General features: G+C 32.0%; 1 protein-coding gene across 5 annotated transcripts in view; it reads right to left on the reverse strand.

Moving 5' to 3' along the window:
* Nucleotides 1–12806, reverse strand: part of LOC127736803 (E3 ubiquitin-protein ligase HECTD3-like) — a 63100-nt gene extending 50294 nt beyond the window's left edge. For 3 of the 5 annotated variants that reach the window (XM_052247407.1, XM_052247403.1, XM_052247420.1), the window contains exons 1-7: nucleotides 12404–12806; nucleotides 11164–11303; nucleotides 8379–8610; nucleotides 7225–7343; nucleotides 2355–2468; nucleotides 1418–1518; nucleotides 584–749 (exon numbers count right to left, since the gene is read on the reverse strand). In XM_052247407.1, coding sequence (XP_052103367.1) covers nucleotides 584–749; nucleotides 1418–1518; nucleotides 2355–2468; nucleotides 7225–7343; nucleotides 8379–8610; nucleotides 11164–11303; nucleotides 12404–12730 — 1199 coding nt within the window. In that variant the 5' untranslated portion in view covers nucleotides 12731–12806. The remainder of the gene's footprint in view (nucleotides 1–583; nucleotides 750–1417; nucleotides 1519–2354; nucleotides 2469–7224; nucleotides 7344–8378; nucleotides 8611–11163; nucleotides 11304–12403) is intronic. The other 2 variants (XM_052247414.1, XM_052247408.1) reach the window with 1 other exon arrangement.
* Between the last annotated feature and the right edge of the window lie 231 nt (nucleotides 12807–13037).

Genomic DNA, 13037 nt, shown 5'->3' on the forward strand with positions numbered 1-13037 from the left:
AAAAAAATTACTTGTTTAGTATCACCACCTGACTGTTGATTGTGTCTTGATAACTTTTATGTAGCATATTATATAATATAAACTATTTTTAAATCATATCATCTAATTATAAAAATTGAGAATTTTTTTATTATAAAAAACGGAATGATTATTAAATATAATAAGAAAATATTTAAATGACTTTTACTTTTTGTGGAGACTTGAGATTTCTTTCTAAGCATTACACAGCACTGTTGAAGAATTTCTAATCTATTTTATAGTTTTGTAAAATTTAATGCAAAATGTATTAGAATAGACCAGATGTTTACACAGGTGTTTATGGAGCATCCTCTATAATGCTCTACTTTCCTTATCATAGAAGTGGTGTAGATTTGATTGACATTTTAATGGATCATGATAATTATTGTCACATTAACTGCTGAGAAGAGCCTACTTAAAAAGCTCCGAGCATCCTCCGAGCATGCTCGGAGCTTCCTCATAAGAATAAATCTATGATCCCTTATGCAATTAACCGAATTATGCAATTAACTGGTATGGGATTAAGTGGAGTTGACTGTATAACTGATATAGATTAGATTTGTACCTCTGTATAACAATAGATCTTCTATATAACTGCTCCGAGGTGTATGATTCTAACTTAGGAAATCTGACTAAGTTATCCTTCTTAAATACGTCCATATCAAATCCCATATACCTTCCTTCTGATGCTGTGATCTTTATTTCTCTGATACGTGTATCTATACCACCGGCTATAAAACAGTACTTCAAACATTAAAACATTTCTTTATCTTTTTTTCTTATACACATTCAAAATGATTTACCTGATTCTTTAAATCCATATAGATATATAGATTCTACCATGCTTCCATTTTGACTACAATATTGATCCAGTAGGCAAATCAAACTTTAATATGTGAGGTGAACAGAGCATTTTTAAAATTAGAATATAATCATCTATCTTGGGTGAGTCCATAATGTAGTCACATGTGAGTCAACAGGCTAAAGTGGTACAATCCGTTCCTTTATTGAAGTAATGAAAAATGTTTAGCACAATGTTCATAATGGATATGGAGGAATTTACACACAAGAGCAATGTTATCATCAGGAGAGAAGTTTATTATAAAATAATCCAACTGGCTATGCCCAGTGTTTATGAATACAGAATTAGGAAATTGACAAGATGTGTATATTTTGTTCTATGTGCAAAATTTACAGTCACCTAAAGATATCTTATTTTGTAAATCAAGTAATATAAAACTTTACATAATACCTATGACACTATGCTACTTTTACTGTGAATCAATAATATTATACTACTAAACACAAAATGAAACAGCTTCCATCATAATCAAGGAATCTAATATTATAATATGAGAAAATTGTGTAGAACTATCCCTTTGTCTAAAGATTTACTTACAAGTATACTCACATTTGCATTCTTTGATTCTTATCATGATATAGGGATAATGTTCTGTGGAATTTTCTAACAATAGTATGTCTTCCACATCAGAAATTTCCCTACAAAAAATTATTACAACTTATCACTTATTTTCTTCATATTGAAAAAAACAAACATTAAAATAAACCAAGAGTTTAACCTACCTTTCAATTCTTTAAGAATCTTTAGTGAGCAAGCTCACATAGCAGTCAAGGCAAAAACCAATACTTTTATATGCAGTCACTGGTCCATGAAAATGAGGTCAAGGTCTACTCATATAAACAAAACATAAAATCATAGCATAAGGAATCTCGCAAAATATAGATTATCTAGATCTTCTACTTTTCATTGAACTTTATGTAAAAATCTATGTCCTGTCTGCTATATAAATTTATGTATTGCTATTTTGTGTATTTTTTTGATCTTTTTTCATGCTACTAGCTTGAAATAGAAAATTATCACTAGAAACTAAGGATGCAAGTGGCGTAAACATCAACAACATCATAGGCAAAATAGCGATAAACATATTATCAATGGACTTTCAAACTCAAGGATGTTTCTCTGCCACATCTCATCTCAGGGCTTTTGCTCATTGATGAGATTGTAGCTGAGAAACCCTCTCGTTTGAAAAACCATTGATAATCTATCAATAAAAAAAAAAGATGTGGTTTGATTTCCAATGAAACAACAATCCACTGGAGTCCAAATGACATAGAGGTAAGAAACTATAGGTTACTGTATGGTCTTCAACAATGAGCAAAACTTATACTATACATGCTGTATAGTCAACTTTAAAAAGCCCAGACATGTCAAAATATAAGAAAACCAACGGTCTGATGTATGTATGTTAGTGTCCCATTCTACAGCCATTAATCACATTGGGAATAAAATAATAAGAATTTAAACCTGTACATACCAAGTAATATTAACGGTATTCAACACAGTAAAATTATTTGGTTCTCCGCCCTCCACTACAAGCTTCCGTGGGAGATAGTTGTCATCAGAACCGTCTAAGGTTACCTTCAATTCTCTGTAATACAACATAATATTCTATAACTTTTTGCCAGTTAAATATAATGTAGATGGTGTTATTAATTTATTCCCTTTATGTATATATATATATATATCCAGTTTCAGTATGAGAGGAAGCCGTGATGGTTGTGGTGTTGGTTATCATTTTTGGGTAGATTATTAGAGGTCTATTATATCACAGTCACATAACATGACAATTCTGCACTAAAATTTTCAAATGTTATCTGACATTCTTTATGTTTTATCAACAAAATTAACATAGTTTTACCAGTTTTATTTGATATTTGCCCCCGGATGTCAGAAGTACTTACGTCTTTTTACCAATTATTCCTAATTTAATATCTGATGACATAGATTTTATCAACCGTAATATCATATTATTTGTAAAATAACAATTTTTGGTAAACTATGAGATGTTTATTAAGGGCATACGATACAGTTTTGATCCCAAGGTGATTTTTTTACGAAAATTTTGCATACAAGTTATTTTTAACCTAGTCAATTCAAATATGTAATAAAAAACATATCTTCATGTGCTACTTTTAGAATTAATGAGGTTAAAATTTTAGACATTTATTCAAAAATTGCATTTTTTCTTATATTTCCATCCATTATATTGGATAGACATACCTAACTTTTTTGTTTCAAAAGATAAACACAAAAGGATTTTTGTAAAAACATTTGGAATATCTTATTTACAAAAGTATGCTCTAAATTTGAGCAACAATTCTTTGAAAATAATTCATTTTTATTAACTTTCATGATTTTAGATAAACAAGAGTGCACACGCTGAAATGTCTCGCCTGCTTTACTGGCCATTGATTTTATGTTGAAAGTCTTAAGATAAAGGTTTTACTAAAAGCATACAGAAAGTTATCACTGTTAAAGATCTATGACAATTAAGGCAATGGTCAAATAAATCATGTCAGAGAGACATATACACCTTACAATTTTTTTATACACCAAATATAGTTGACCTATTCGTATGCTAATTGAAAAACAGACCAAACCACAAAAACTTAGCATGACCAATAACCATGAAAACGAGGTCAAGGTTAGAATAAACCTGCCATACAGACATGTGCACCTTACAATTATCCAATACACCAATTATAGCTGACCTATTGCTATTAGTATTTGAAAAACAGACCAAAACACAAAAACTTAAAGTTGACAATTGAACCATAAAAATGAGGTCAAGGTCAGATGATACCTGCCAGGCAGACATGTACCAGTGCATTCATTAAGACCCGGTACCCGGTACTTTTAACCGCCTACGGAAGCGTCTGGTACCGGCAGAAAAAATAAAAATACAAAAAAAAAATGTGTAAAATTCTTTTGAAGATCGTTCAAATCTAATTTCTTTCTTTCCTTGATAATCTCCATCCTACACCGTTCATGTGTATGTTTATAGGTGTCTTCGTCGAGGTCCGTGTTAAAGTATAGATCTATCTATTGCCAATTTAGGCACACCTCCAAAGTAGGAGAAGTAATAATTATAAACCATGTGTCTGTATCATTATCGTAAGAGCGCTTTAAAATGCGACGATTTAGCAGTATATTTTCAAGCGGCAAATTGTTGATGAATTTAAACAACAACAGCAATATTATGTCTAATAAAAGGAAAACAGATTATTTTATGAATAAAAGGTTTAATGAAGGTGAACATTCTATGAAATTCAGAAAATCGTTAATCGTATCAAATCAGTTCGTTTCCCGTTGGACTTTGTCACTGATCTCCGTTTTCTGGATATGTGTTCTATGTTGTGATTGAAATTTTTAGTGTAAGACTTTGTGAAACAATCTGAATTAACACGGAAAATTTAAAGTGAAGATAATATTTAATTGTTTTATTTCATTTTTGAAAAAAAAAGTAATATTTACTCTACAGGTGCCAGTCTGACAGATTCACGATATATGACACTAATTACTTACACAAACAATTGACACAGTTATGATTATAACAAAGCAATACAAAAAAGTTACAACAAGTTTTATTATCAATTCTTTTTAATAATATACTATGTAACTTATGAAATTTCATTCACAAAATTGAACAAATGCAAAACATTTAATAAAAGACTAAAGTATAAAAACAAACAAAACATTTTAACAACATTTCACATGAAACCCCTGCATTATATTGTGTTATATTTATACTTCCATGGTCATACATATTTTATAACTGATTACAAAATAATTATAAGCAATGTATTTTCAGATAATTACTCTAGAAAAAAAAACAATTCAATGTTAACTTACCCAAAATTAAAGCAAATATTACAGACTTTACCCTATTTTTTTAAGTAAAAAATTAAGGCTGAAATTCCTAAAATCCTTAAGCGGCCCCCAGACCCCTCGCCATTTGGGTTTGGTTCCCCCTATAATCTCAAAGGTACCTCCAGTCTAAAAAAATAATGAAACCCCTGATGTACATGTACACCTTACAATCATTCCATACACCAAATAAAGTTGACCTATTGCTTATAATACTTGAAAAACAGACAAAAACACAAAAAATTAACATTGACCAATAAACCATGAAAATGAGGTCAAGGTCAGATGAAACCTGCCAGGCTGACATGTACCCATTACAATCATTCCATACACCAAATACAGTTGACCTACTGCTTATAGTATTTTAGAAACAGACCTAATCATGTAACTTTAGCCTTGATCACTGACCCAAGATGTAACTTTAACCTTGATCACTGACCCAAGGAATGAGGTCGAGGTCAGGCAAACTCTATCTGACACACATGTAGACATTGCAAGGAACCCATATACCAAATATAGTTATCCTATTACTAATAATAAGTAAGAAATTCACATGACAAAAAAACTCAATTTTTTTTTCAAGCAGTCGCTGAACCATGAAAATAAGGTCAAGGACAATGGACATATGATTGACGGAAACTTCCTAACATAAGGTATCTGCATACAAGATATGAAGCATCCAGGTCTTCTACCTTCTGAAATATAAAGCTTGATACAAATAGTTTAGCCGCCGCCGCTGGATAGTAATACCTATGTCTGGCATACTGCGACGATAGTCAAAGGCGAGACAGAAACAACATTTTTTCTAATTTTTAATAAAAATGATAAATGGTGAATGTGTCCGATGCCCCTGCTTGAAAATTACGTTATAAAGGGGCATAACTCAAGAACGATAATAGTGACGCCACCCAAATTCGAACTCGATCAGAGTTTTGTGGCAATAAACATTGTGTAAAAGTTTCATAACATTTGGATGAGGCAAACTAAAGTTAGAGAATGGAAATTAATTACAAGACGTATACATGTACGGACGGACGGACAGACGGACAAGGGTAACACTTAATTTCCCCTCTGCTGTGGCAGGGGAATAAAAATTCCATCTGTGATTTGTTCGTAAAAATTGGTACAAATAATCTTCATGCATAATAAAGCCAAATGTCATTTTAAAAACTAGGGGTCAATGCACTCGTTTTCAAGCTAATGATTAAAATGAGTCGAGAAATGCATCTTTTCCGAATATGTCACTGTTTTACGTCGCGAAAATTAGCATTTAGCGTTAGGGACGTTATTATCTCTCATTACTGTATCTTATGCCCTTAAATCTCAGTGACAAATGAATGACATTTCTGCACTAAAGTGTGCGAATTTTATCATCCTATTTGTTTATCAACAAAATCAACATAATTCTACAAGTTTTTTTTTATTCTTTGTCAGGATATCAGAAGTTTATTTTCAAATCAAAATCTTTTAAAACATATTTTGGAGGTAACACATTCACTGTATTACATTTATTTGATCCTTGTTATCTCTTATTAATAATATGATATCTCTGTTCTCCATTTTCATGATTTTGTGTCTCATACTTAAGATAAAACAGCACAATTCTTCATTTTAGATCTAATACTAATGATATCACAGCACCTTTCTCAGTCACGGGAATTACTAAAATAAGTGATTTATTAATCACTCATTTAAGTAGTACCGGTAATTTAGAAATTCTGTGATTTTGTAGTTTTACCAAAATTTGAAACATGCAGATTAAGATTATATCTAATTTTTAGTAAAATTGAAAAAAATGAACCTTTTGCTTCTTTTAAGTAGCAAGGGTTATGCCTTTGATGCAATCATTCATCTGTAAATCCTATATTTGTTGAAAAATATGCTATAATGAAGCTTTACATAACGATTTAATACTTTCTTAACAGATTTTTCCCAGCAGTGGGAGTATTTTTCCTGTAAAATTCAAAGTTTCATCTTACAGATTATGTAATAAAATTTTACTGTTAGCGACCAATATTTCACTGTTCGGGGGTGTTGAAATTAGTGGGGGTAATTAGAATAATTATACTTAAAGAAGTGATTTTTGTAAGAAACTAGAGGTATGATACTTAAACAAGTGATTTTCATGTCATTATCCCAGATTCAGTACAAGGTCATCACCTGACATGACTGGTCATCATATAAACACAGATGTTGGTTCTGATAATTTTAGCAACATAATTAGTCCCTGGATCATTAGTATTATATATTTAAAGCTGCAATAAAATTAAATCACTTAGTCTAGTGATTTATTTGTACTACTTATAGGTGATTATTAAAGAAAGTCAACTCTGACTTACAACATTTCTGGAAAAATGTTACTTGAATCAGTAATTTATTAATCACTCATATAAGTAAGTCCCCTGACTGTTTCTTCAATTTAGATCTAATACTCACAATATCACAGCACCTTTCTTTGTTTTATATCTAATACTTACGATATCACAGCACCTTTCTTCATTTTGAGGTCTATCCAGTGTCTTCCAGCACTACCATCACTTTCCCAGTAAGTATCTGGATCCCCATCAGTCAGAGGAGAAGAACCAGTAGATTCATCCTGTAATATTTTGTTTTAAAAAGTCAACTTAGTCGTACAGACCTGCATTAATATTATTCATGATACATTGAAAACATTACATATTTAATCTGAACAGTTGTCCTCATTATTTTCCTAAGCTTTGATAATAAAACTGGCATTTCATAGGATTTTTATGGTTTTTACTAAGACATTGGTTGAGTTAAAAAGGCAATGAACTATTACTTAACAAGAATGTGTCCATAGTACACCGATGCCCCACTCGCACTATCATTTTCTATGTTCAGTGGACCATGAAATTGGGGTCAAAACTCTAATTTGGCATTAAAATTAGAAAGATCATCATAGGGAACATGTGTACTAAGTTTCAAGTTGATTGGACTTCAACTTCATCAAAAACTACCTTGACCAAAAACTTTAACCAAAAGTTTTAACCAGAAGCGGGACAGACGGACGAACGGACGAACAAACGGACGCACAGACCGAAAAAACATAATGCCCATAAATGGAGCATAAAAAGTACACAAACAGATGATGATTCAAGCACAAAATTTAGAGGATAAGATCTTAAAATATAACAACAGGATCCAAATGACAATAGCATGCACTGACCATTTTGTTCAGTTGAGTAAGAGAGATTGGGGGACTTTTTACTCACACAGTTGAGTAAGAGAGGAGATTGGGGGACTTTTTACTCACACAGTTGAGTAAGAGAGATTGGGGGACTTTTTATTACACAGTTGAGCAAGAGAGGAGATTCAGGGCTTTTTACTCACACAGTTGGGTAAGAGAGGAGATCGGGGGCTTTTTACTCACACAGTTGAGTAAGAGAGATTAGAGGACTTTTTACTCACACAGTTGAGCAAGAGAGGAGATTGGGGGACTTTTTACTCACACAGTTGAGTAAGAGAGGAGATTGAGGGCTTTTTACTCACACAGTTGAGCAAGAGAGGAGATTGGGGACTTTTTACTCACACAGTTGAGTAAGAGAGGAGATTGGGGGCTTTTTACTCTCACAGTTGAGTAAGAGAGGAGATTGGGGGACTTTTTACTCACACAGCATGAAGAAACTTCAACAGCCTCTACATAGTTTTTGATGCTTCCTAGATGATCATTTTCTGGAGGTATATGTTGTGACATTAAACGAACTAAGGCTTCTTCACATTCTATAGACCAATTGGCAGGAACTTGTCTTAATTTATCTACAGCTTCTTCATCAGCAGCCATTATATCTAATTTCTTTTTAGGTAGCTGAATGGCAAAGTGTTGTTCTACAACTTCTTCCCAACTGTAATACATTAACAATACTGTAATACATTAACAATACTGTAATACATTAACAATACTGTAATACATTATTATATTAAGCAGCACAACCTGTTTCTGATTGAGTATAATTGATATATACGTCAATTGATAGTACACATTGACGATCCTACATTAAAAAAAAATAGGCACGTAAACATTGAGACTACTACATGTACTACATAATAATACTAACTCTTGGACTACATATCGACCATTCATCTTTTGGTTCTTAAACCATCATCCTCCCCCGGCCACACAAACACACACACAGTCGATACGTCATGCAGAAGCTCTGTTCTGTTCATACTATCTAACAAAATTCAAGAAATTCACATTTCCTTATATCCTGTACTGTAAAATCCCTACCTGCTTAGGATTTGAATAATTATGGTCATTACACGTAGATCTGAGAGTTCTTGAAGTTACTGAAAGCTAGCTGATTGATTGATTGATTGCTAAACGTCCAGTGGCAAATAGTTCATGCATGTTCAGGACTAAAACAAATAGGGGTCATCCAGGATGAAGGTCTGGAATTTTGGAAATGCCATGCATTGGAAAATGAGGGTTTATTGGATAGGAACAGAAATTTGCCTTCCAGAAGACGACCTACGAACCCCTCCCAGAGTTGTTGCAAGTTTCTTAACGTGCAGAGAGCGTGGCATTCTCTCTACACTAGGCATTGGATTGAACTTGGGCCAACAACAACTAATTAAAAAAAAATCATTTATCTAAGTTGAGGTTCATTCAAGCAAGTATTTGTTGATAGAAGTGAAATGATCTAAACCAAAGTTCTAGTTTTTAGTTTCTATATAAGGTGGACATACAGTTCCAATACTCCACTGATTCACTAAGGATAATGGACTAGTGTACAAAAGACATAGTTTTGACGACTTCACATGCATCTACAGATAACATTGTTTATTATTTTTTTTTATAAAAAAAATATTTGTGAAAAAATTATGTGTAGGCACGTGCCTAACAGCAGCTACACCCCTGACAAACTCTTAATATGTCAAAAAACAAATTCCATTCTATATCATACACATACACACACATCTTCTTATATCTATTTACTGCAGGGTTTGTTGCTTGTGCCGTGCTTGTGGTGTATGCCTTTATATTTTTCAATTATGGGTTGTTTGCCTGTGAGAGAGCTTTCACATGTTGATTGACTTGGATGGAAGATTGTCTCATTGGCACTCATACCACATCTTCTTATATCTATATACAGTATAACCATTTGTCAACTTTTGTTTTCTATTCCCTCCAAACTACAACCTTCACCTCTTTCGAAAAGTGGTATAACGACTTAAAACTTGAGCCTGCAGTCAGTCAGTGGTGATACTTATATAAGTTTCTTTTATATTCTTGAACTTAATGAAGATGTAATATTTTGTCAGAATCTAATTTTCTTTTCAAGGTTTGAAAAATCTCCACTCATGATTCTACAAAAATGTTCTCATAAAAAGCAATTATTTACAAACCCTTTCTCAAGTTCTGGGAAGTTAAAACATTTCTCCAACATTTTTTTCAGGTTACTATTTTTAAGATGACTTCAACTTCTCATCTGATGAACTATACAAAGAAATCTAATGTATTCAGATGTTAAGCGACTGTGAGTGCCCTTCAAAAATATCTCCCTGAAGGCTTGAAAATAGGCAGTATTTTGTTTAGAACAGACAAATGAACTGTTCATTGTCCATGAAATTATAGTTTTATGAATCAGAAAAGTAAAGAAATCCATTAAAGACAGACAATTAAACACTCCAGAGAAATGAAGTCAAGAGAAATTCAAGAAAAAAAAAGAAATTATTACTTTCTTATGATATTTGTATAAGTTTTTTTTTTAAATCTGAATGACCAAGGGAGATCATTTTACCTCCAAAATATTTACCCGAATCAGTTAATAAAAGACACTTGTAAAAGTTTTACCCCTGACTGGAGGTGTTTTATTTGTACATTTATATGTTCATTTCTAATAAATTACTTTTCTCTTTATAAAACTTGTTTCAATATTCTTAAGATTTGATGGATCAGTAGCTACTGAATACATCATTTAATCATCTAAATTCACTTTGTTTAATTTCAATCTTTATTTGTGACAATACAGTCCGGTTACAGATTTGATTTGTGTTTGTACAGAAAGGAGTGTTGTAGAATATAAATAATCAAACCAGTAACCATGGTAACTCTTGAATAGTTCAGGGTTATACCACTGAAAATTGTAGAGGGGTGTGCTTAGATAAAAGTCTTAAGAACTTAACAATACATGTCTATGGTGTAAGAGATGTACAATGTAATTATTCGTTTAAAAGCTCTCTCAAATTTCTCATTAAATTTGTACGAGTAGTAAGTCAGTAAGGACCTTCTAGATTCTCTAATTTTTTTTTATAAGCTTAACTTTCCATCAGAGCACAAAAAATAAGAACTACTATATAAACTACTTCATTGACCTAAGCATGGTAAATAATAACATCAGTATCCATACTACATGTACATTAGCAGAATTTTGATTATTTAACTATCTAGTTACTTGGAAATTGGATTTGTCCTTTTTAATGCTTTGTCCACTGGAACTAAAACAGGCGCTTCTTCATTGGAACTTTTGCTGCTGAACTGTTGAATCCAAGCTTCATTATCAAATTTTTCTTCATCATTTGAAGTAACTCTAAACTGTAAAGATAAATAAAAAAAGATTTTTTCCGGACAAAAATTTTTAAAAATCAATTCCAATCTTGAATTGATAATCTATATTCAAGACCAAATTATGTTTCCAGCAAAACATTTAATAGTCAACTGCAAGTACTGAACACCAATAAAAAAAATTAAAATTAAACCATGTACAGATATATACCATGTATACTCTACTTTTGTCATGTTCAAGTCCAAATAAAAAACCATACAAAGTTTTGGGTAAGGTTCTGAAAATTTCAGGATTTTGTTGGTGAAGGAAGCTGGATACCCAGAGAGAACCACTGACCTTCAACAGGAAAACTGGCTATCCTCGTCAACAAACTTTAGTAATACACATAGATTTTTGTCTGTATGGTGAAAACCATCCATTCATGATTGACCATTGTTGACAAGAAAACAAATAGACCCTAACATGCCTAATGATAATATTTTTGAAACATATGATTTTTGTAAATACATGTATAAAGGCATAAGGATGTGCGTGTTCACATGATGTAAATAGAATTAAAAGTAAATTTGATGAAATTCAGCATACACTTATGTTTTCTGATAATCAACCTGTAATTGGATTATGTGAAACAAGTTTAGCAAAACGCACAATTGATATTGATTTACAAGTACATGTATCAGGTTATGTATTTGAAAGAATGAAGAACTTCCCATGGTAGGTTTGGGTTTTTTTTCATTTGTTAGTAAATTGTTTTTTTCACCTCAGAATTTTTTTTTTTAATATTTCATTAGAATGGCCTTTAGTAAAGTGAACTAAAATATAAGCTCAAGTGCCATCAAAAAAACTTGTCTTTTAACTTCATTGGTTTATGATTTCAATACAGGCAAGTTTTGTGCCAGTTTCTTAAAAACTACAGATTTTTACAGAAGTCTGGAGAGTTTGCCATTCATTTATATACATCCAATTGTCATGTGAAAAGTCAGTGATTAACAGTTTTAAAAGCATAGAACTGTTTACTTAACATGAAATTTGAGAACTTCAACAAACAGCAGTTATCTGTCAAATGTCATATTTTTGTCTTGAGCAGTTTTAAAAACTTCAATATATTTGTTTACTATACAAAGATTACCCTTTTTATCCTCAGCCATTTGCCTTGTGAATTGCAATATTCTTCACCACTTGCCACCACTCGTGATTCTGTTGTGCAATGCAAGTCTTTTATTTTTCTACTATTTTTGAGGGGTTCAGGATAGACCCTAAGTGTTGTTTTACTTTGACATTTATATTCAACTTCTGAAGGAACAAAACAAATGCATGCTGGAAACTTTTTTCGCTCTTTTAAGCATTGGATACATTCCAGAATACAACGGATTCTGGCCAATCTGCGTCTTGAAACTGATAAATTTTCAACACTAGAACCTTGGGCTCCAGTTTGTTTATGATCCTTAGAATGCATTAATTCTGTTTGTAAATGTATCAAAATATCAAGTATATTTTAACAGCACAAATTGTTGAATCATTTCTTCGAAAAATTCCCCGGAAGTACAATAATTGCATGTAGATCCAAAGTCGGAACCGGAGAAAAATCCGGAAATTATAATTGTAGGCTAGGACTATTAGAATTGTGGCTCCTGACTTCGCGCCGAGAGGCGAACAGTTGGTCCGGATTGATAATAAATTTAGCTGCATATCAGGGATATTCATTCATGAATAATTATTTGTAGGAAAATCTAATATTATAATTTAGTGAAATGTTTTGCAAA

The sequence above is a fragment of the Mytilus californianus genome, unplaced genomic scaffold, assembly GCF_021869535.1.
Source record: "Mytilus californianus isolate M0D057914Y unplaced genomic scaffold, xbMytCali1.0.p SCAF_1, whole genome shotgun sequence".
Classification (NCBI taxonomy): Eukaryota; Metazoa; Mollusca; class Bivalvia; order Mytilida; family Mytilidae; genus Mytilus; species Mytilus californianus.